Source organism: Hippocampus bargibanti, linkage group LG03 (genome assembly GCF_051943395.1).
Source record: "Hippocampus bargibanti isolate YZ-2025 linkage group LG03, ASM5194339v1, whole genome shotgun sequence".
In the NCBI taxonomy this organism is placed as follows: Eukaryota; Metazoa; Chordata; class Actinopteri; order Syngnathiformes; family Syngnathidae; genus Hippocampus; species Hippocampus bargibanti.
This window is the reverse complement of record NC_142736.1, coordinates 27,131,709-27,156,381: the sequence shown is the minus strand read 5'-3', so window position 1 is coordinate 27,156,381 and position 24,673 is coordinate 27,131,709. Positions and strand designations below refer to the sequence as shown.

General features: G+C 39.4%; 2 protein-coding genes across 7 annotated transcripts in view; both read left to right on the top strand.

Moving 5' to 3' along the window:
- Positions 1-16,049, top strand: part of myo5aa (myosin VAa) — a 56,116-nt gene extending 40,067 nt beyond the window's left edge. For 3 of the 6 annotated variants that reach the window (XM_088992901.1, XM_088992900.1, XM_088992897.1), the window contains 13 exons: positions 426-526; positions 2,272-2,352; positions 2,919-3,117; positions 4,374-4,439; positions 5,906-5,999; positions 6,665-6,814; positions 6,962-7,116; positions 7,233-7,322; positions 8,803-8,953; positions 9,905-10,187; positions 10,531-10,705; positions 11,953-12,033; positions 13,406-16,049. In XM_088992901.1, the coding sequence (XP_088849027.1) occupies positions 426-526; positions 2,272-2,352; positions 2,919-3,117; positions 4,374-4,439; positions 5,906-5,999; positions 6,665-6,814; positions 6,962-7,116; positions 7,233-7,322; positions 8,803-8,953; positions 9,905-10,187; positions 10,531-10,705; positions 11,953-12,033; positions 13,406-13,558 (1,779 nt within the window). In that variant the 3' untranslated portion in view covers positions 13,559-16,049. The remainder of the gene's footprint in view (positions 1-425; positions 527-2,271; positions 2,353-2,918; positions 3,118-4,373; positions 4,440-5,905; positions 6,000-6,664; positions 6,815-6,961; positions 7,117-7,232; positions 7,323-8,802; positions 8,954-9,904; positions 10,188-10,530; positions 10,706-11,952; positions 12,034-13,405) is intronic. The other 3 variants (XM_088992902.1, XM_088992899.1, XM_088992898.1) reach the window with 2 other exon arrangements.
- Positions 16,050-17,381: 1,332 nt separating this feature from the next.
- The window catches only part of gnb5b (guanine nucleotide binding protein (G protein), beta 5b), a 14,037-nt gene continuing 6,745 nt past the window's right edge, over positions 17,382-24,673 (top strand). Inside the window, exons 1-7 of the mRNA XM_088992904.1 lie at positions 17,382-17,501; positions 18,916-19,067; positions 20,149-20,260; positions 20,733-20,869; positions 21,178-21,219; positions 21,963-22,039; positions 23,571-23,703. Of these exons, the coding sequence (XP_088849030.1) occupies positions 18,942-19,067; positions 20,149-20,260; positions 20,733-20,869; positions 21,178-21,219; positions 21,963-22,039; positions 23,571-23,703 (627 nt within the window). The 5' untranslated portion in view covers positions 17,382-17,501; positions 18,916-18,941. The remainder of the gene's footprint in view (positions 17,502-18,915; positions 19,068-20,148; positions 20,261-20,732; positions 20,870-21,177; positions 21,220-21,962; positions 22,040-23,570; positions 23,704-24,673) is intronic.

Genomic DNA, 24,673 nt, shown 5'->3' with positions numbered 1-24,673 from the left:
TCTCATAAATATGAAAACATCGCGCCAGTGCATTTGCCAACCACAACAATCTTAATCGCTTGCGAAGGTGTACGTCATGTATATTTGGCTTCAGTATGACATCTAACATATTCCTTGTGTCCGTGGACTTGCTCATGAGTTCTCGTCTCGTGTCTTTTGAATGTTTTTGGTTGCGCCTTCAGTGTCTAACGCTCCTGTCTCTACCTTCTCTCCTCCATCCACGCTTTTCTACAGGATGAGAAGGTATTGTTTGAACCACTCCTTGTCTTGTCTTGCACGAATGTCAACATAAAATTTACTGTATGTGATGTATACAACCCACTGTGGTGCTTCTAAAAATCTTGTAATTTTGAGACTAGTAAGTATCCCACGGTGACGTAACAACAGGCCATTCCTCAATATTCCTTCTTTCTTGTCAATTTTAGGAGACGATGACAGAAGTGGCCGTCCACGTGGAGGACATTTCCAGATTGAAGGACGCCGATGAACTCAAACAAGCCTACATCGGCCTCAAAGACACAAACAGGTAATGGTGCCTCCCTACCCATTTTTTTCCAGCATTGGATTCTTCCAACCTTCCATAACATTAGTTGAGTCGCCGATGACTGAACGCCAACTTGTCCCGTGCAGATCTCCCAGGTTTGCATGTAAGCGGCTAGAAGTCACACATCTGCTAAGTAGGCTCAGGTAACAGATTAGGTGGTCCATGCATCGTGGTTGGCGACCATCCATGACCACCCGGAAACAATGACTTGCACTCACTATCAACATTAAAAAAAAAAATCTGGCCAATCTGGCCATCATTATCGGCATGTCCGAATACAGTTTAGCCAGGTTGTCGTCTTCCAGCTTCCAAATAGCATTTTTATGACGCCTCTGACACATCTGGTCATTGATGTGACGTCCTCATAAAAAATGCGCAGCTGGTTGAGCGCAACAGGAGTTATTAACTTCACTATCAAGGAATGATTTCTGCATGAGACCTTTTTTATTTCAGCGCATGAAGTATGAATAAAATCGAATTGAAGAGCATATATATATATATATATCACACAATAATATTCTAGTGGGGTTGGCAATCAAGAGAGGAAATCCCATCAAAGCTAAGCAGTATTACCTTTGTTATAAGGAATATTTTTGGGACAGATTTTGCTTTGGACCTCATTGGTGCGGGTGTACCTAATAGTGTGGCTGTGAGGCAGCTTGAACCACCGTTTATCTCCCCCCTCTTGTTTTGCCATTCTCCGTGCATCATTTTGTTTGTCATCACCATAAATTTACACAGCAGTCCTGTGCTTAAAACATCCAACAGTGTGCTTCTCCCCATTTCTTTCTATCAATTTGGTTTGTCTTTTTTTCCCCGTTTTTCATCACATTCAAACTAACAATTCTAAGACGTACGAACTGCGGACCTTCATCTTGAAATAACCTCTGTAGAACAATTGAAAATAATTCTCTCAAATACGCACCTCACCTTTTTTTCTTCCTCAAGAAGAATTTCAGGTGTATATTTAATCATGAAAAATAAAATGACCTAATATAACTAAGCAATAAGAATTAAAATACTGTGATATTCTCATCGATGGACCACTCCTGTACGACAGAGAGCTTACACAGACGTGTGATAGTCAATATGATTAATAATTATGCATTTAGAGAGTGATTAGATCATATGTACATATTCATGATATTGGTCAATTAGCAGATTATTCTGGGCAAGGATTATTTTCAAAATACAGTAAAGTCTCGTTATATCAATAGTCCCGGTTATATCGATACTATTTCTATGCACTCACGAAGAAAATTACATGCAAACAGGGTCGGATATATCGATAGTCCCGGTTATATCGATATTTTTTCGGACTCCCTTGAATATCGATATAACGAGACTTTACTGTATATGAAACTATAATGCCAATGTATTTCCTATAAAATAATGGGGAATAAACACATTTCATTGTAATTATTTTAAAGCCTTTTTAATTAGATGAAAAAAACTTATATGTTCTGAAATTGTGTATTGTGCTCTGATAAATTCCCCTGCATTTACGAGAACTGAACTGATGTAATCATGCAACAGGGCCAACATTGTATGTGATTCCTGGCCTTTAAGATGAAATCAATGCGTTGTAGTCACACCAGTCAATCCTAATCGCAAAGTCTATTAACCTCACCCTCCCCGCATGCTTTCATCTTGTTCATTGTCCTCTTCAGACCCCCCTCCCCCTCTCCTTTTTTGTTGTTGTTACATGTGTGTTATGTGTCGGTCAGATCTACTGCTCCGGACTTCCAAAAGCTGAATGAAGACGGGGAGCTGTGGCTGGTTAATGAGGGCTTAAAGGAGACCGTCAGGTGTAGCTGTGTGACCTTTCTGCATTCTATTGAACGTTCGCGGATAGCATAGCGAGAACATTCGCCATCACCATATTTTTTTGACAATGCCATATTCTTACTCACGGATGGTGGCTAGTGAGTGTTTGTATTGCAAGTGACAAATTAGCGGCTTGTGGAGGGGGGTGGAGGAGGGCGGGCAATATTTATATGTTCTTTATATTTGTAAAAAACTAAATGACGGTGATATGGATCTAATTAATCTGTTTTATGTAGACTTTGTGAATGAGTCTCTGCGTGGCCATGTTTGTGTGATTATTTGGCACTGATTTGGTCTATTAGTATATAAAAGCACTCAATAAGAGCTATGTTAACGTGTTATTTATAAAAACTAGTCTTATGATGTGAAAAAAGTCCCACTGACCTGTTTATTCATCTCTCGTCACACTTGTAGTCTAATTCTTCTTCTCCCATCCCTGTTGTGTTGTCTCCCCTCTTAAAACACCCCACACCTTCACCTTGCCTCGCATCATCCTCCCGCTCCCCTACTCCTGCGTGTCGTTTCCCACTACGCTCCTGCCCGCCAGGCTCCTGGAGCACCAGCTGCAGACCCAGCGACGGAGTTACGACAGCGAAGTGGAATCGCTGCGCGGGGAGCTGCAGAATGTCAAGGAGGAGAACAACCGGCAGCAGCAGCTCCTGGCACAGAACCTGCAGCTGCCTCCGGAGGCCCGCATCGAAGCCAGTCTGCAGCATGAGATCACCCGACTCACCAATGAGAACCTGGTATGCTGTTGAGTCGAGTTGATTTTCTTTATGGAGTGCCGATTCACAGTAGAATTTATCACAAGGCCCTTCAAACATTGAGTAGGTCATGGACCACATGAATCATATAATATATGTAAATACAGTAAAGTCTCGTTATATCGATATTCAAGGGAGTCCGAAAAAATATCGATATAACCGGGACTATCGATATATCCGACCCTGTTTGCATGTAATTTTCTCCGTGCGTGCATAGAAATAGTATCGATATAACCGGGACTATCGATATATCCGATATCGATATAACGAGACTTTACTGTATGACAGCAACAATGATTCCGGCCTCTCTTCACCACTGCCAACAACGGTTCAATTGTGCCTCTGTGGGTTTCACCCCCAGACGTGTGGTGCGTCATCTACAGGAGAGAGTAAATAGTATGTATGGGTGTGGGGTGGATTTAACCACCCTTGATAATAATAACAATAATAAACAGATAAATAAATAGATAAATAAAGAATAAATACAAACATAAATGAATAAAAAATACATCAATAAATACAGAAGAAAAATAACTTTATTCTTTTTAAGTGTTATTAGTAATATATATATTGTTATTTTATTAGGATATATTATTAAAAATATTGTAATAATTATTACTATTAGTGGTAGTATTAGGATAATTATTATTATTATCATTAGGATATTAATAATAATTAGGATTAAAATAATCATAATTAGGATTAAAATAATTGTCATTATTTGGATTATTATATGACAATCTATCCATTATTTAAAGCATTATTTTTATCATGATTTTTGCTGGGTTGACAAGCGTCCAGATTTACTTTTTTATGATTTGGGTGTAAGTCAACACAAAATTCAAAGCATGAAAATTATTTTGAAAAAAAAATTAATTGTACATTACTGTTCATCCCAATACAGCCTTCAGCTTTCAAAACTTGAATGTTCTCATTTGATCTTAATAATTGAGGATTGTTTAAAATGTTGACATAATCATTGAAAAAAATAATTAATGCAAAAAATTGCTTATGTCAATGATAACCACAAATTGTCTTTGAAAAGTCAATGATTGAGTTTATAATGAAATCCCAGTAAAATGATTATTTGACAAAACTGACACATCGCCAATCCATTTTTTTCCCTTGATGTTGCGCACTTGATAAAAGCCTGCAAAATTTAAAAAAAGGTCCCCAAAAGAGTTCTGCCTCAAATGCGCACGGACACTCTGTGACATGTGGACGATGTCACCTGACAGGAGCTGGCGGCCAATGACCCCACAGCATCCCGAGAGACGCGAGTCATCATTTTACGCCGGATGGTTGTATGTACAGATTTTGTGTGTGTGTGATCTGCACGAGGGTTTCAACTAACAACTGTGTGGTTTTTTTTCTCCTAACAGCTGAATATATCTAACCCTCTTTACCGCAATTGCCTTCATTCGCAGTGGAGCAACTATGCATCTTTTTTTCTTGTACTTTAACGACCAACAAGTCTCGCTTGCAAAATCTTCTTTCCCAAATCAACCCAGCAGCTCAGTTTTCATCTGAGAGCAAATGACTTCTTGCTTTGTATTTGGCTTGTTTGTCTCGAAGGAAACAATAGGATTCTGCTCCCTCTGAATTCACGACTGTGACATTCATGCTGGATCGCCCTGTGGGTTAAACCAACCGGATTTTGATTTTAATCAAACTTGCTGTACTTGATGATTGAGATGGCTCACAAAAAGTCACATTTTACATCAAGTGACATTCCTTAAAAAAATAAGAAAAATAAGGTCAGGTTATATCCCCATGATCAATTTTAACACTTTCGGGTACAGTGGATACTGCAGTGGACAGCTTAATATGTTATGAGGTTACAAGTTACCATTTTTGGTACGTGACAGAGTTCAGGTGAAATTATTGGTCAAAAGTTGAAGGTTCGAAAATACAGTGAGACCTCAATTTACGAACTTAATTGGTTCCCAGACAGAGTGTGTAAGGCGAAAAGTGTGTATCTAAAAAAAAAATCCCATAGGAAACCATTAAAATGGGAATAATCCGTTCCCGGGTTTCCATAAAATTTACTTTTCAACTAAATAAGCCTTAAAACTACACACAACATACCTTATTCTATGTATAATAAATGTGCTATTGTATTGTAATGAAAGAAATACACTGCATTGTATCATAAAGTCACTTTATTAACATTTGTGATGGTCATTTATGGCTTGATGGAATGGCGTTGGACGTCGAAGGTCAAAGGGAATTGCTGTTTGGAAAAAGAGGTGCATTACATGACCACTCTACTTAAAGAAATAAACTGTGCTGTAAAATAAAGTTGTATTTACCTTTTTGATGGTCGTTGATGGCTTATGGAAGGAGAGTCACCTTCCATAAGGACTGTTGGTAACTTAACCTCTGGTGCTGTTCGGTCGTGTGCTTCCGCCGAAGATCAATCCGCCAGCCGTGGTGGGTGTGTATTATGAAAATAGTGCTTATTATAAGGTTTAATTTTCATAAATTTGACGTTTGTAAGACAAAAAGTTTGTAAGTTGAGGTGTTTGTAAATTGAGATCTCACTGTATACACAAATCCTTGAAAATTAAATTAAGATTTATAGTTGAATTCCCTCTGCAACAACACCTGTCTCGTGAAGATTTGACCCAGTAGTTCCTGTGATACAAACAGTGCCATCTCATTCGAATTGAAATCCGTTTGGCTACAGTTTTCAGACGTTGGGGGTGAATAAGCATAAAATGACTGGTTTTTTTTCCTCCCCCACTTTGTCTGCTTCTCCACCTGACAGGATCTCATGGAGCAGCTGGAGAAGCAAGACCGAACCATCCGCAAGCTCAAGAAGCAGCTGAAGGTTTACTCAAAGAGGATCGGCGAGATGGGAGGTAGGATGCAACCCCATAACTGAGAATGTCAAAACGTTTTTTTTTCTATTTTGGGGGTCATGCTGGACAAGATGGAAAAAAATCTAACATGATACAGGTCATTTTCTATCACAATAATAATATACTATGATATTACCATATATATTTTCAGTTATTTTATTTTAAAGAAAGAGAAAAAAACACCACACTGTTGGGCAAATGAATCTTCAAATTGTTTCATGAGCTAACTGTTGTTTTGTTTTGTTTATTTTACTCCTTTCAATGGCGCTGTTGGTTTAAATAGTTTTGTTGCTATATAACATCGTCCAATGTGAAGCCAAGTGTCAATTTTCAAATTGCTGTAATTTATCATAACATTTTACAAAAAGATTTGAGTGCGTTGGTGGGCTATAGTTTTTGATGACGTATTTGTTTAAAGAGTGTCGAGATACAGGAAGTTAAGAGGAGAAGAGGTCCGCTCTACATTACAGATCATTGTTTCCTGAAACATACAAACTTGACATGAGGAAGCCATAAATGTGTTTGCATTAATATCATAATCTGTTTCATTCTTGAGACATATTCATTTATTGCTTATGTTTGTTTAAAAACCAACACACGGGAAGAAGACTTTGTAAAAAAAAAGTTGCATATTCCCTTGCAACCTGTTATTGTGTACTCTGCAGCCGGTCAAGCGGAGGGTCAGACATCGCCAGGACAGACGGTGGACGAGCCCATCCGCCCAGTCAACATTCCCCGCAGGGAAAAAGATTTCCAGGGTATGCTGGAGTACAAGAAGGAGGATGAGCTAAAACTGGTCAAGAACTTGATCCTCGGTGAGTTTGACATTGCTTTTGACAGAAAAAACATCAGCTCCCGCGATGATTTCCATTTATTGTTCTATCATCCAAATCAGTGTGTTTTTGATTTGACTGGTCACCTTGTACAAATTGACCTCGTAAAACTGTATTTCTTGTGTGCAGAGCTCAAACCTCGCGGCGTAGCCGTCAACCTGATCCCCGGACTCCCCGCCTACATCCTTTTTATGTGTATTCGGCATGCCGATTATGTCAATGATGACCAGAAGGTCCGCACGCTGCTCACCTCAACCATCAACAGCATCAAGAAAATCCTGAAGGTCTGATTCGAGATTCAAGTCATTTGACTCACAAGTGTGGTCCTGGAATGATTTGTGAGTCAATAGAAGCAATGTCTTTTTGAAAAAAAGTTGTGTGTTTCACTTCTTTTTGTCAGAAACGGGGAGATGACTTTGAGACGGTCTCATTCTGGCTGGCTAACACCTGCCGCTTCCTCCATTGCCTCAAGCAGTACAGTGGAGATGAGGTAAAAAGTCTCAGTTAAAAAAAAAAACTACAAATAATTTTTGAAAAATTCATCCAAGAATACCTCAAATAATAAATACATAGTTTGTCAAAAAGGAAAGACAAATAATGTAAAACAATGTAAATACAAATAAGTCTGTCTACCTGTTTTATATCGCATTCTGTTACAACACATGCTAAATACACGCGGATGCTGTTGTCGTTTACTCATTCACTACCATTCCCAAATTATTCCGGGATTGAAAATATGATGTAGAACGTCATTCCCGAATTTGTTTGGAATAGTTTTTTTCTTGCTTGGGTGCCGATAAAGCGCTGGCCATTGCCTCAGGCAATGTTTTTCCCTTCTACAAAATTGCAGCATTTCCCCTTTTTCTATGTTAGCACTTTGTTCCAGCTTTCGCTGTTGTTAAAGCGCTATACAAACCAATATGTACGTATTGCATTGTATTTTGGACAGCCACCCTCATTTCAAGCTCATATAACTCCTGACCCATATAATTTAGGAATTAACTCTTTATTTCTGATGAAAGAAGAGTCTAAGGTTTCTTATGTTGAATTGAATGTTTATGTCGTCCTAAAACTCAATATTCTGTGGGTCCTGGAATTTGAGTGAAAATGACAAAAACCCTGGCACATAAGTGGACACATTTTTGCACGCCTGGCAGTGAATGAGTTTATTATATTACCGTAATTTCCGGACTAAAAAGCGCACCCACCCAGTACATTTTACAATTTAAAGGACAAACCAATTTGTACATACATAAACCGCACCTGTCATGTTTTTAAAGAAAGACGGTACAAAGAAAGTTTTCAAAGTGTTCATAGTTTGCCTTAACCTGTTACGTGGCAACAACACAGCATGCATTACGGTAGTAAAACAGCCCGAACAGTGCTGGCTAAAAAAAAACGTGCCAGTACAAGTGAGACAAGGCAGCAACACGTTAGCACAAGCTAACAGGTCTTAGTACAAAAACATACCAAGTCACTGAGACACGGAAGAAATGCGTTAGCACACTTGTGCAAATGTTGCTCTTCGCATACGTCCAGTTTTGCTAAACGGTTTTTTGCCGCGGGTTATCCAAACCTCCCATTGAACTCGGAGGGCCACTTTAAATGCACGATTCACACGCGTAGTTACCGAAGTTAAATTAGCACGCCATGGCGACCGTTAGAAAAAATACATACATTTGCTGCATCGTTGCATAAACCGCAGGGTTGAAAGCTTGTGACAAAAGTCGCGGTTTATAATCCGGAAATGACGGTGTATTAAAACAGTATGTATTTTTATGCACTATGTCTACATAATTGTGAAATGTAAATTTATTTATTTTTATTCCATTATTCATTGAAGTGCTTCTAACATAATAAAAACCACACCATGAAAAAAATCCGAAACCGAATGGAAGAAGTCCTTTGAGGCAAGATTAAGTAATTTTTAAATTATTATTATTTATATACTGTAATTTTTTCCCTGTTAGGTCTTCATGAAGCACAACACTTCCCGGCAGAACGAACACTGTCTGTCCAACTTTGACCTGACCGAGTACAGATCGGTGATCAGCGACCTGGCCATTCAGATCTACCAGCAACTCATCAAATGCATGGAGAACACACTTCAGCCCATGATAGGTGCGCCTATGCCAAATAAGCCTGCACTTAGGGCCCCAATCGATCAATTATTTCAAATCGAGTACATTCTTATCGTTTGTTTTGGAGCCCAATTCTTGCAGTGTAGTCCGTGTATGAATGATCGTATAGTTCAAGGTTTGCTTAAGCAGCACCACGGAAGCAATAGTCATATATTTATTTATTCATTTAATATTTAATTTAGTTTTTCTACTTCTTTCATTTCTTTCATAACTTTGCTGCTGTGAAATGTAAATTTCTCCACTGCGAGACTAATAAAGACAAATCCAATAATAATAATAATAATCATCATCATCATCGCCATCACTATCATCATAAATAATCATAATCATAATGATTGGATTTTTTCCTTTATTAGTCTCGCAGTGAAGAAATTAATAATAATAATAATAACAATACATTTCATTTATAAGCGGCCTTTCAAAACACTAAAGGTCACTTTATAGTCACAGGATAAGTTTCCTGTGGGTGAGCAGCGGCAGCCACGTGCACCAGCTTTCACTCAACACGGAATAACTCAAATAAATAGAAAGCTAGCTAGCTACCTGTCAGATCTGACAAGGTTGGATCTCCACTCTGACGAAGGCGGAAGTATATGCTGAAACATGTCAGGTAATTGAAAACAAAACACTGTCTGTAAGAAAAGAATCTGGTTTAAATTAGATATCAAGTAGACAGGATGAACTTAATAAGACTAAAACAGCTAGGTGGCTAGTTAATAGATAGCCAGCTAGATAGCTAATAAATAGCTATCTAGCTAGCTAGATACCTAGCTCGCTATCTATTAGCTAGCTATCTAGATAGCTAATAGATAGCAAGCTAGGTAGTTTTTTGAGTAAGATTGTTTTATATTTTTTAATTTATTTTTGTGTTTATTTTTTATTTATGTGTTTATTACTATTATTTGTTGTTGTTATTATTATTTTGCTTCAGTGTCTGGCATGCTGGAGCACGAAACCATCCAGGGCGTGTCGGGAGTGAAGCCGACTGGCCTGCGCAAGCGAACCTCCAGCATCGCCGACGAGGGCACGTACACGCTGGACTCTATCGTGCGCCAGCTCAATGCTTTCCACTCCACCATGTGCCAGCACGGCACCGACCTCGAACTCATCAAACAGGTGGTCAAGCAGCAATTCTATGTCATCGGTGCCGTCACCCTCAACAACCTGCTGCTGCGCAAGGACATGTGCTCGTGGAGCAAAGGCATGCAGATCAGGTAGGATGTTAAAAATGTTGTGTGTGAATGCTGAGATACCATCATTCACAGTATCTCATCAAAATATTGTTTTCTTGTAATTATGGTGAACATTTAATCAGAATCAGAAAGCCTTTAATAGTCCCACACTGGGGAGATTTCGAAAGATATTCTATGTAAACTCAAAAGTGCGAATTCCGGGAAACTAGCAGTCACACACCTTCACACTCATTCCGATGAATGCCAGATATGGAACTGCTTGGACATGATGTGACAATTTACCCCCATTTTTCATTTCTGCTTTGGCAGACAGCATCTCAATAATATAGAAATTGGGGATTTTGACACGGCACCTTTGTTTCAGGTACAATGTGAGCCAACTGGAGGAGTGGCTGCGTGATAAAGGTTTGATGAATTGTGGGGCCAAGGAGACTCTGGAGCCTATCATCCAAGCCGCTCAGTTGCTGCAGGTCAACAAGAAGACGAATGAGGACGCCAAAGCCATCTGCTCCATGTGCCTGTCCCTGACCACCGCACAGGTATGCAATCAGACCCACAAAGATTGGTCCACGCTCTAATTTTCTCCACTTAGAGGACTGAGATTCTGTAATTTGGGGGAATGATTTAAAAAAAAAACACTCGTACTTTTGACAGGTTCACAATAAATCAGTTAGAGGACAACCGACACCATTTTCTTGTTTCTTAACTGACATCAGAAAAACATTTTATAGCATCTCAAATACCCAAAACACGCAGGCTAATATTTTTAGTCAAATGAAAAACGCCAATAAAAATGACTACAAGTGTCCCAAAACTACTTCAAAATGACCCCGGAAATGGCGAGTTTCAGAAGGTCCCGCCCCCTTGTTCATGACATCACGCCAGGACGTCTTGCCTTGCTCTAGAATCAAACAAATGGCTTCAGATTCGGAGAACATGCTTTCTTGTTACTCATCCAGTTACGAATATGATTCAAATAGTTCTGAAGAGGAAAGCATAAATGTTTGCAATCGACTAAAGACGTACTTCCGTATCAATTCGAGCCATCTGGACTCCAATGTAGCTCCCAGAAAATGCACAAGATGGCGCCCAAGCTCTGTTGGAAATGGGCTGATTTGTCTGCTGGGAATTTGTGTCAACTAGTATCAAATAGTAGTCTCGTGCAACACACAACGACTCACCATTGCGTTATTTATGTGTTTTCCTTCTAATTTTGCCATCAACACGGATCAACACAGTTTTCAGACCAAACGAAGTACCCAAAATGCATTGTGTGTCGCTTTCTCGGTTAGGGGCGTTCCTGATGTGACGTCACGTCAGGCATCGTCATCAACTTGAAAACAAGACTTCCTGAATATTCAGCACGAGTCTTAAAATGTAAAATACAGTAAAGTCTCGTTATATCGATATCAGATATATCGATAGTCCCGGTTATATCGATACTATTTCTATGCACGCACGGAGAAAATTACATGCAAACAGGGTTGGATATATCGATAGTCCCGGTTATATCGATATTTTTTCGGACTCCCTTAAATATCGATATAACGAGACTTTACTGTATAGCTATATGCCGTGGAATCTTTGTAAAATACGCTCAGTAGAAGTCATTTGAAGTGATTTTACAAATTATGGACACAACTTGTCCGGAGGTGTCGGTTGTCTTTTAAGCTTCGATCAGATGATCTCATATCAACTCAATTTTAGCGTATTGCATCACCACTACATTAGTTTCCTTTTGCTTTGTCAATGAAGTTTACGTAAACCTTGTGCGTATTTCCTCCAGATTGTGAAGGTCTTGAACCTCTACACTCCAGTCAACGAGTTTGAAGAGAGGGTGTCAGTTTCATTCATCCGAACCATACAGGTGATGATCAATACAGCCTTCTTTGTTGTCATATGGTACCCAAGAGTTCAGCCACTTCTACCAAAAAAATGGGGAAAAACTTGGTTTCATGAGCTTTGCTTCGCCCCTTTCGTTTTTTTAACTCATTCACTGCCAGACGATGTGCAAAAATGTGTCCACTACGGTGCCAGGGTTTTTGTCCTTGTCACTCGAATTCCAGGACCAACAGAATACAGTGATACCTTGGCTTACGAATTTATTTGGTTCCCAGACAGAGTGTGTAAGGCGAGAGTGTGTATCCTAAAAATTAATTTCCCATAGCAAACCATTAAAATGAGAATCATCCGTTCCCAGGTCCCCATAAAACATAATTTTCTACTTTCTAATTTTCTAAGCCTTAAAACTACACAAAGTATACTTTATTTAATGTGTAATAAATGTGCTATGGTATTATAATTAAAGAAATTAACTACTGTATAATAAAGTCGTTTTATTTGCCTTTGTGATGGTCGATGGCTTGATGGAATGGAGTGGCCGGTTTCATCAGCTTTAAACACTTGATGAGGAACGTAGCCTTCTTCTTTCACCATCTTGAGGAATGATCCCTTGTCTGTGCTTTCTCTGCGATAATTTTACCTTTTTCCTCATCAATTGTGTTCTGTTTAGCTGGGTTAATAGCTTTTTGCATGAAGTGTACATATGGTTTGTGCGTGTTGTTTGTGGAGCCTTATTGATGGGATATTTTAACCTTCCAGTCTACACTCTGCTTTTGAACTATCAAAGTTGAAACTAGTCCAAATTTCACTGTTTTCTATCCATTTTCTCACCGTTTCACTTTTTTTCCACTTTTGTTTTTTGTTTCAAGCTCTGTCGTCTCCCTTTTGTGCGTGTGTCTGTGTGTGTGTGTGTGTGTGTGTGTGTGTGTGTGTGTGTGTGTGTTCTCACTCTGTCGGCTGCTTGTCTTTTTAATGTTTAACCCCCCCCACCCCTCTCACTGCTTCGTTCTTGACCAATCACATGGCTTTAACCGAAGACTGGGGGTGGGGAATAGAGGACAAAACAGTCGGCCGCCATTTTCTATTAGAAGAACGGGCTCGTTCGCGAAAGACACATCACTCATTGTGGCAGCTCTGTGTGTATCCCGAAAAATTGTTCGTATGCCAAGGTAAAAGTTTCATAAATGTAACGTTTGTAAACTGAAAAGTTTGTAAGCCAAGGGGTTCATAAACCGAGGTATCACTGTACTTCATCCAAGCTATTCTTCACATATGGATAGACTACGTAGCTTTTTTCAACTCTTTTGTTCACCAAAACAGCAGTCAACATCAAGTTCAATTGTTATGTGCAGTATCCATGTCAAAGTGCCGACCAATGTTTTTTTCCCCTTCACCAGACTCGTTTGCGGGATCGCTGCGAGAGTCCACAGCTGCTGATGGACACCAAGATGATCTACCCTATCACCTTCCCTTTCAATCCGTCCTCCCTCGCCTTGGAGACTATTCAGATCCCCACCTCGCTCAACCTGGCCTTCCTCACCCGCGTTTAATATAGAGAGGAGAGTCATCACTTACTGTTTCACACAGATACACACAAACACATGCCGCGAGCGTCACAAAACACATCGTGCATGTTCCATGTGATGTTTTTTCTTTCACATCGATTAGATCTGTGTTTCCCAAATTTCAGCGAAATGCATATTTTAAGTCAGGAAAATCGCCACCAGGTAAAAATAAGACAAAAAAGTGACGCCTGTATACAATTTTTTTTCTCTTGGATAAGGCTGATGAAATGAAGCTCCTCCCCCTAGTTCATGTTGTGGCTTGGCAACGTGATGCCACTAGGTGGATCCTGCAGAGTTTTGGTCACAGCAAATACTTGAGGAAGGGATCATCTAAGATGCAAATTTGAAACTAACTACTCGCACTAAAATATCGACAATGTGGTGTGAATTTACACACACATTTTTACCTATCTGGTGTCTAACGCGCAGGTTAATTCCCCCTTTCCATCATCGAGGCAAGAGCATTACATCATTCTGCCTGTCAATGTCATAAATAGTTGAGCAAACATACGCTATGTAGATTAGTTGTAGGAACAACGTTATTTGAGTGAAACAGGAAAATGATCTCAGTGTTGGGAAGCAATGTATTAAGTTAAGTAGCTTTTCGCAGCCCGGTATTTAAATGACAAACCAGCTCCTCCCACTTGGTTATCCTCAGGCTCATTCAAGCCGAGACGACTGACTTCATGTCGTCTGTTTTTAATGCACATATAGATGGAAATATATATATATATATATATAAATTTGAACAATACGCGTATTTATTGAATTATCCTTCCCGCTTTGCCACGAGGCGTTTAGTTCGATCCGGCGCCAGGGCTCGTAGAGTAGTAGTAATCCCCCGCTCTTTTGGATCATGTGTATGTAGCAAGGGTTGTCGGTCAGCAGGTGGCGCTATCGCTCTATTATTTGTGGATCTTTTTTTTCTTATTGAGCAGCATTGTGAGCTTGTTTTTCAGTGCCTCAAAAAGCTTCGTGTCATATCGCTCTTGCTCTCTCTCGCTCTTTCTGCCTTTAACGTCACAAAATGGCCACTGTTTTTATGACCAAAAATAGCTAATGTCAGGTTTTTGTGTGTGTTTGTTTGGCAGGACCTAAATTAATAAATATACTTGCGGCCGTTTCTTGACTGCAAAAATTGCAGAAAATAACTTGCATATTTGAGTTACATTTATGATTTATGTTGTCCGAAAGACAAGTGTGGTTCCGTTGTTCTGCTGCCTCATGTTGTTTGCCATCAGTATTAACCCCCCCCCCCTCCACCAGAACCTTATTTAGCCTCAAACAGACAGTATTTATTTTCTGTTTATTTTTTGACTTCAATCTCTTCACAACCGTTTTTTTGTCCTATTCTAATGCACTTTTCCACCAGGCTGTACAGTTCCAGTGACTATTTTCAGGGAGACGATCCCTTTCGGTACTTTGAGATTTATATGGTGTTCAAAAGTGAGATGGTACGTTGGATTTTCACCGCCGTTTCCTTGATATCCCCCCCTGTTTCGATCTGTTTGGTCCATTTGACCCCATGTGCAAGTAGTCTGTAACTGGGTGAATTTATTGGATTCTCACCAACATGTTAAGGCCTAATTTCCACATTTCACGGTACCATTTAGTAACAAAACAAACCAGGAGGATGGAATCAGTATCTGGCTTAGAGGTAATAATTGTAAGAGTGAAACTGGTCTCGATCCAACTTTATTGTTCAATGGAAACGGTTGAGGGAAAAATCTTGAAATGACACTTTTCACTGCATGATTGGCACTCCTCTGGTGAAAGCGCAAATTATCAAAACCAGCATGTCATTATATAAAAAAAAAATACATAAATAAACGTTAAAAAAAAGAAAATATTCTTTTAAAATGTCAATGGCGCTTCTCATGATGGTAATTGTACCAGAGGAAAAATAGAGAAGGTCAGTATGTGTTGTTATTGTTTGGGCTGATGGATTAAAAAGTACGTGTGTTAAGAAATGAAACTTGCACTTTGTGTCAGGCCCATAAAAATGATGTCAAGGATGTTTTCATCTCCCTGATGAATGTTACATGAAAAATATTAATATAATAATTTTTAGCGTCATATGAGTCGCGGGCAATGGCTTAGATCTGACTTGATTGCGATGGTGGCATTGTTTTGGTCGTCAATGAAGTCGGGTTCTCTCGTTGAAGTTTATGATCAACGGCAAATGTTTTCTTTTGGTATTTTTGTTTTGCCCCGCACAGTCTGATGCACTTTTTAAAACACCGCAGAGGGAGACTGTATTCAAGACCTTCACCACGCGTCGCCATTTTACATCACTGATGATGGCCCACCGTCCAATCAGCATCTCTATGACGAGCCATTTGACAAACTGGACTGTTTGTAGATTCTAGTAGCTGTGCTTTAGTGAATGTGTTCACTGTTATTAAAGTTGGAATAAATTGTCAAATCTGTAAAAGTACGACCAAAACAAAAATGAATAAAAGAATTCAAGTACTGACATGTTTGCGTGACAGATGTTTTATTTCTTTCCCCTGTGGCAATTTTTTTAAATTTATGGCGTGTGCTTCTGACAACCAGCAATTACTCAAAAAGAGAATGTACAGTCACTTCCAAAAATATTGAAGCACCAAGGCCAATTCATTTGTTTTGGGTTTTCTTTTGCTTTTTTAAACAGTGTTTTTGTTAAAATAATAGCATTTACTGCCATTTATAATAAATTATCTTTCTTTTTGTTATAACAATCTTTTTTGAAAATGCCATACAAATATTTGTTGGTTTTGAAGCACATCCGACACAAGCTCTCTTAAATCCAAGGCCAGCTTTAAAGGACAACCGACGTCTCCGGACAAGTTGTATCCATAATTTGTAAAATGGCTTCAAATGACTTCTACTGAGCGTATTTTACTAAGATTCCACCGCATATAGCTATATTTTACATTTTAAGACTTGCGCTGAATATTCAGGAAGACTTGTTTTTGAGTTGGTGACGAGTCCGTACGTGACGTCAGAAAAGGACCGCCTCCTCACCGTAAAAAAGACGCATTGTAGCGTCTTTCCATCACGTCAATGTATTTTGCTGTACTGTTTTTTTTTAAACCATGTCTTACACCCAAAAGCCGCCAGCAGAGGGAGGCAAACTCCATGGAAAGAATGTATTAGAGCTGTTGAAACGAGCTGATTCATTCCTCACAGGTGCTGGTCGCCATTTTTCTGCCTCTTCTCGGGTGAGACATTCCCCCCCGTCCGTTTGCCTCAAAATGGCCCAAATAAATTCTTTAATCGATTGCAAACATGTATGCTTTGCTCATCAGGACTATTTGAATCATATTCATAACTGGATGTGTAGCAAGAAAGCATATTCTCCGAATCTGAAGCCATTGTTTTGATTTACAAGCAATGCAAGACGTCTTGGTGTGACGTCACGAAAGGGGGGCGGGACTTCCTGCCCAATTCGCAGCTCAATTTTTTGCAGATTTTGGACACTTTAAGTCATTTTTATTGGTGTTTTGCATTTGACTAAAACTATCATACTGTGTGTTTTGGGTATTTTAGATGCTATAAAACGTTTTTCTGGTGTCAGTTAAAAAACAAAAAAAGTGACGTCGGTTGTCCTTTAAATTCTCATCAAAAATTCTCAGTCTTGTGTTAATTTTTCCTCAATGACGCCATATTGAATTTGATTCTTTAAAAGATAGCTGTGAACTCATTTTCAAAAAAGTTCCAGAATTCTTTTTGCTCCTCACCCATTTATTTTATAGGTTTATCGATGGTGGCGTCAGGTGTATCTATCCAGTCAAAGCAGAGCAGAGTCACAAGCTTTAGCACTTCCATAAGAAGCTTACTTGCAATCCTCTTCAGTGCAAAATTCAACTTACTTCCAACGGGACAACATACCTTGACATACAGAAACGTAAACCCCCTTTACAAAAACAAAACATTCTCCTCTGAGGTAAGAATCTTGTCTGTTGTTGACCAGTATTTAGTATACACCGCTGTTATGCAGTCTTTACGTCATTGTGTATAAATTCGGAGGACATTTGTAATTGTGTGACTGTGCATAGTTACTCTGCAGTTACGTTAGTCAGCAAAGAAATGCATAAAATCGTGTATTGTGTGCAAAAAGATTATGAGCAAATTTAAAGTCAATGTTCTGGTTGTTTTTATTACCATTGTCTGAATCTTCGTATCCTCACGAGGGCCGCAGAGCAGCAGTTAAGAGACACCCTGAACCGGTTACCAGCCAATCGCAGGGCACACAGACAAACAACCATTCACCATCTTATCTAAGAACAAGAGAAAGTGTCAAATCAACCAAATCTTGCATGTTTTTGTAATCAGGGAGGAAATCGGAGTACAGTGTGACCTCAACTTACGAACTTAATTAGTTCCCAGACAGTGTAAGGCGAAATGTGTGTATCTCAAAAAAAAAAAAAAAATTCCCATAGGAAACTATTAAAATGTGAATAATCCGTTCCCGGGTTTCCATAAAATATACTTTTCAACTAAATAAGCCTTAAAACTACACACAACATACCTTATTCTATGTATAATGTTCTATGTAAAATGTGCTATTGTATTGTAATGAAAAAAATACACTGCATTGTATCATAAAGTCACTTTATTTACATTTGTGATGGTCATTGATGGCTTGATGGAATGGCGTTGGAGGTCGACGGTCAAAGAATTGCTCTTTGGAAAGAGAGGCGCATTACATGAGGACTGTAATAAAAGAAATAAACTGTGGTGTCAAATAAAGTTTTATTTACCTTTTTGATGGTCGTTGATGGTTTATGGAAGGAGAGTCACCTTCCATAAGGACTGTTGGTAACTTAACCTCTGGTGCTGTTCGGTCGTGTGCTTCCACCGAAGATCACTCCGCCAGCTGTGGTGGGTGTGTATTATGAAAATAGTGCTTATTATAAGGTTTAATTTTCAGAAATTTGATGTTTGTAAGACAAAAAGTTTTTAAGACAAGGTGTTTGTAAATTGAGGTCTCACTGTACTCAGAGAGAGGCACGAGGAGAACATGCAAACTTTAATAGAAATGAAATGCGGATATTTATTGACGAAAAAATGGGAGAACATTATTTTGTCTTTTTTTGTTGGTAGTTTTATTCCAAGTGTGCTGTTCCCAGAATAGCAGTCCTGCTCTCCTACAGGAGGATCAGCCTTGACTAGATTACCAATTACCTATCCACACACATACACACACACACAAACGCACACACACACACACACACACACACACGCGCGCGCACACACACATACACGAGCGCACACACACCCACTTAGAAATACTATATGTCAAAGATGCAGTGTAACAATAACAATTATTGTGTTTTCCTTGATTTTGTTTATCACAGGCGAGTGTGTGATCCAAAGTGCAGTCATGTGTGACCAGACATTTGTGGCGGCCACTTTTGGCCCTTGTGAGAGCTGCGACAAGGCCAGCCCCCTCATAAACATCTACATCAAGACCGAGGCCATCAACTACTGCTCCTTCTGCGTGGAGAAGGTAATGCAGTTAATGTTTGAACATTAATTCCATATTGAAATATGTTTATGGGTGATACACAGCGGCGGGCCGTGGATTTCATCGCTAAGCGTTCAGTAGGGCTACATCTGAATCAATCCAGACTGAAAAAAGTGTGGTGTGATTTACTACAAGTCCACTAGAGGACGCCATTAGCCAGGAAATAACTGACCCACCTTTCTTAATGATTCTTGAAAAGTCAGTCTTGAAAATGGCTTTAACAGAAAATCTCCAACCAAATCAATTCATTCTCCTCAGCCATTGTGGGTTGACAAAACCACAATTAAATCAACACAATATTTGCTTATGCAGCTCTGGCCAGTATGCTCTTGTCACCACTATTAGCTTGTGATCAGAGCAGTTTTCACAAGCTATGATTGGCTAGTTACTAAGCAATAAGGTGTCGGTACCCCTTTTGGGTTGCCAACTCAAAATCTGATTGGTGAGCAGTTTAATCGACACATTTCAATGCGCAGAACTGATTGTGAAGGCATGCAAATAGATTTCTGACCCTGGTAACAAATGATGACTGAAATGAAAACATACATCTGGAAGCAGCACAACAGGGGCAAATTAATGAGAGAAATCTGAAAGATAATTTGGAATTATTTAATAAGAATTCATGGTCAAAATATAATTAACATCAGTCCGTGATTCAGATAATTTTTAGGCCAGCAGAGAAGGCTTTCCATGCCTTGACAGTCCGCGACTGATGATACACCATTCAAAAAAGCCTGCCTCCAATCAAATAAAAATCTGATTATGTACCAAGTTAAAGAAATATTATAAATATACAGCATTTAAACATAGATGGCATTTTTTTAGACAACGCTGTACTTTAATTGAAATGTACCAACGCTGGTGTCGTAAATCGTGGGCGGGGCCTTCACACCGGAAAGCCGCGAGTATGGCCAGCGTGTACGCTCACGCGCGCACACGCGCCTCTCTGGACCCGAGCGGAACGCTGCTTTCACTGTTCACAAGCATCCTTTTCGCGGTTTTTTTTTTAATAACTCCGCCATTGAATGACCTCTTGAACGTTTGCGTGTTTGGATGTGCAAAGATGGCGTGTCAGGGGCTCCAGGCGGGGGAAAGTCTGGCTTCGCTCAAAAGGGAAAGTGCCAATTTAAAGAAGAAGTTGGATGAGGAGAGGAACAAACTCAACGACGTCGAGCGTAAGTCATGCCAAAATATGGGGCAATTCCATCGTGACGCTTCTTGACAATAAAGAGTTGCCGTTTTGGGTTTATAATTGGAAGACGCTTGTTTGAATTTTTATTGGGTAGAGGAGCTGTCATGTATAAATAAAGTGAGTAAACCAAAATGTGACATGTATATCACGATATACGTTGTGCAATTGTAACCACCATTTCTTATTAACACCACTCATAACTAAACATTGTTTTTAAGGGCAGAATATTTTTTTCCAGCTTTTATTATATTTTGTTACAGCTTCAGCTGTTGTTAAATCGGTATATAAATCAATATGTATTGTATTGTATTTTAAATAAGTTGTGACTCTAACCACAATTTTCTTAAGGTAACTGTCTCATGGTGGACTTATGAAAATCAGATGAATATTTTTGAGGTGTAATGAAGCATTGTAGTAAATCAATCCGAATGTGTTGCATGTTTGTTTGTGTGCAGTAAGCAAAGTGGCCGAAAAGGTGGAGGTGTTGTCATCTCTGTCCATCAAAACCAGACGTGTACTCAAGGGTCACAACAACAAAGTGTTATGCATGGACTGGTGCAAAGACAAGCGGCGTATGGTCAGCTCTTCCCAGGTAGACACAAGCACACACAGAGGGAGACATTTTCATCTTTTGCTGTAACTTATTTCTTGAATTTTATAAGGGCACTTGGACATTTCTGTCGCAATGTGTAACAGACTGCAAACTTTAAACCGTCGATCAATTCCAGAACTTGAGCATGTTGCGCACTTTTTGTACAACAGCCAATCAAGTGTATCAAAACTGGGAACATTTTTAACCTAAACATAAAACAATGAATCATTCAAAAAGCAAGGCTCAACTATATTTACTTGTTACGAGTTTGTTTATGTGTTAATATTTCCATATTCTTTCTCTTCTAGGAGGGTAGAGTAATTGTGTGGGATGCATTCACTCTCAATAAGGTAAGTTAATTATAATGAGTGCTTCAATTTTCTTCCCCTTTCAGCAGTTTGCCATGTCATATCACTTTGTAACTTTGTATTTATTTACATTAACTCATTCACTGCCATTCCAGAATTTATTCAAATATAACGTAGAGCGCCAAATAATACATTTTATTAACATTTTAGTCCGAAAACTCAATATTCTGTGGGTCCTGGAATTTGAATGACAATGACAAAAACCCTGGCACTGGAGTGGACACATTTTTGCACGTCTGGCGGCAGTGAATGAGTTAAGATAAAGGTCATTTTTAAATGGCTTGAGATATTGTTTGATTTAAAGGACAACCGACATCACTTTTTTGTTTGGGCAATTTGTTACAATGGCTTTCTGTGTACTGCTTCTTCTTTCATATATCGATCAATTGTGTTTATGTCAACTTGTAAACCAAAGTGAGAAGAGGGAGTCATAGACAACCTTGTAACAAATGTTTTGAGTCGGAAATACGGAGTGTTAGCTCAATGAAAAAAAAAAAAACAGTTCGACCATGAGAACCCACCACAGTGTCCTCTTGCTTCACACGACAGCTTTTACGAGCCTATGAAAATACTTGCTAAAAGATCACGCGTGTATGCATCGGAGTGGATTTAGACAACAACATGAATGTAAAAACATAATCCTCATTAATGCTCGGCACTAGCATCTTTCCTCTGGAAATTCATGTCAAAAAGCTCATGGTGTATGGGTGCTTTTGTCGTTACAGGAACACGCCATGAGCCTGCCGTGCACGTGGGTGATGGCGTGTGCGTACGCTCCTTCAGGTTGTGCGGTGGCATGCGGGTGTGTACCCGTTTTTTTTTACCCCCAATTTGTAACCCAAAACCCAGTTTTCTTGTCTTGAAAGCTTCATTTGAACTCTGTGTTGAAAATTGAAGTCCAGATTAAAACTCTGAGCAAGGCCCGAAACACTAAAACAGGTTAAGAACCAAGCAACTTTCCTTGAAACCCCAATTTGAAATGAAAATCCTCTCTTGATACCCTAATTTAAAAGTGTAACTCCAAATTGAAAACTTAACTCTAAACCTGCCTTCAAACCTTAGCTCATTCACTGCCAGACAATGTGCAAAAATGTGTCCACTCCATTTTCACTCAAATTGCAGGACCCACAAAAGATTGCGTTTTAGGACTACATAAACATTCAATACAGCGTTAGAAACCTTAGACTCGCTTCTTTCATCAGAAAAAAGTTAATTCCTAAATTATATGGATCTGGAGTTATCTGAGCCTGACATGGGGGCAAAATGCAAATGGCAAATGCTGCCATCTCATGGGAGGGAAAAACATTGTCTGAGGTCTGACCGTAGCTTGATCCACACACCCCTGCAATAAAAACCTAAACCCGAACAAATGCGGGAATGGCAGTGAATGAGTTAATTTTACACGCTAAGCATAATTTCAACCTATTCCTTAATATTGACTCACGATAGAAACCATTCAAACCTGAATTGAAAACCAAATTAAAACCCTTATCCTGCTTGGTAAACATTTTTTTTAACCCTAACCCATGTTTTAAACCCTAATTTTCAAATTCATTTAAAACCCAACCTCTGCTTCAAAACCCTAATTTAACTTTAACCCTTCTTTGAAATGCTCACCCAGTATAATAATAATAATAATAATAATAATAATAATTTTTGTTTATAAGCACCTTTCAAAACTCTCAGGTCACATTACAGTCAGAGGACAAGTTTTTCTGTAGTTGAGCAGCAGCAGTCTCACAGGGCAGCGATCACTCAACCCGGAAGTAACTCAAATAGAAAGCTAGCTATCTAGCCAATAGATAGCTAATAGATATGTAGCCAGGTAGCTAGATAGATAGATAGCTCGCTAGCTAGATAGCCATATAACTATATAGCTAACAGATAGCCAGCTAGATTGCTAGCTAGCTAGATAGCTATACAGCCTTGAATGAATGGACCATGTTTAAAGGTCATTTCCAGTTCTCCAAATGGGCAACACACCAAAATTAAATGATCAGGATCGTTGTAACGGTAGTTGTGAGCTGGTTGATGATCTGATCATTCGATTTTGGCGTATGAGACCTGAATATGTGCAAAACAGGAAGGACAGTTGGACATCGAGGATCGGTTATTATGTCTGGATTTTATGTATTGGGGCTAATCCGAGGCTATTATTGTATACAATTTTAGAGCGAAGGGCCAAACAGGGGGCACTTACTTCCAAAATCCCTTATTTTGAAATCCCAAATTCATCTTGGAATCCTAAATTAAACCCCAAATCCTTCTTTAACCCGCAATTGTAAACCCAAATCTTATTTCACCCATCAATTTCTGTCTTTACTGTGCCGTAGAGGTCTGGACAACAAATGTTGCGTATTTCCTCTCTCGATGGACCCGAACGAGAATCCAATGACGAAGAAGAAATCGGTGGCCATGCACACCAACTACCTGTCAGCATGCACCTTCACCAACTCTGACATGCAGGTGAGCGCCATTTTCAACAGAGGCATTTTGATTTTGAAGGCCTATAGAGCACAGGTGTCAAAGTCAAGGCCCGCGGGCCAAATCCGGCCCGCCACATCATTTTTTTTCAGCCCGCGAAAGCAAATCAAACTTGTTAAATTCCATGATGATTGCTAAAATCTGAGCCAAAATTTCATATTTTTGGATGTCAACCACAATAAAAGTCATTATTCTTGACTTCGGATTTGAAGACGAGTTATTCATGAATTTGCTGTGTGCTCTATATGTAATATTTGAAGGGATTTAAACATTCTAATGGGTTCCCCAAATTCATAACGGCCCTCGAGAGGAAACCATAACTACAATGTGGCCCGCGGCAAAAAATGACTTTGACACCCCTGCTATAGAGCCAAGTTTCAATTCTAACCACTTGTAACTCCTTTTTCACTACCACTCATTTATTTTGAATGAACTCCAATGGATTATTGTTCAAATACAAAGTCAGACATATTGGCGCGCCATCTTTGATTGACGACATAGTCGCCAACACTGGTGAGCCTTAGGGGCCAAATATAAAAGCGTGAGGATGGGGGGCGGGTGGCAATGAGGTTAGTATGAGGAGGGGGTGACAGAGGAGACAAAGGGGTGTTATTGGTTCTTGCTTGTCAGTATTTTTAGAACTGGAGTGGCTTTTATCTCAGACAGAGTGGAACATTCTGACTTGAGGGCAGACGCACAGGCACACGAGGACAGCCTTTATACTGCAAAGTAGAGCTTGAGGCTCTAAAGCTTCATGCACGAGTCTGAAAGAAATCTATTCATTTTCGTGATAAGCGTGACTTGTGTCGTATTTATTTTCATACGCGCGCACATATACACATGCACTTTGTGCAAAAGCTCTCACGTCGGATCAGCGCCTCTTCCATCTGGTCTCTTGTCGCTAATTGTGGCTGATTTATAATTTTCGCGCTGCAACCGGAGCTCTGCTGTT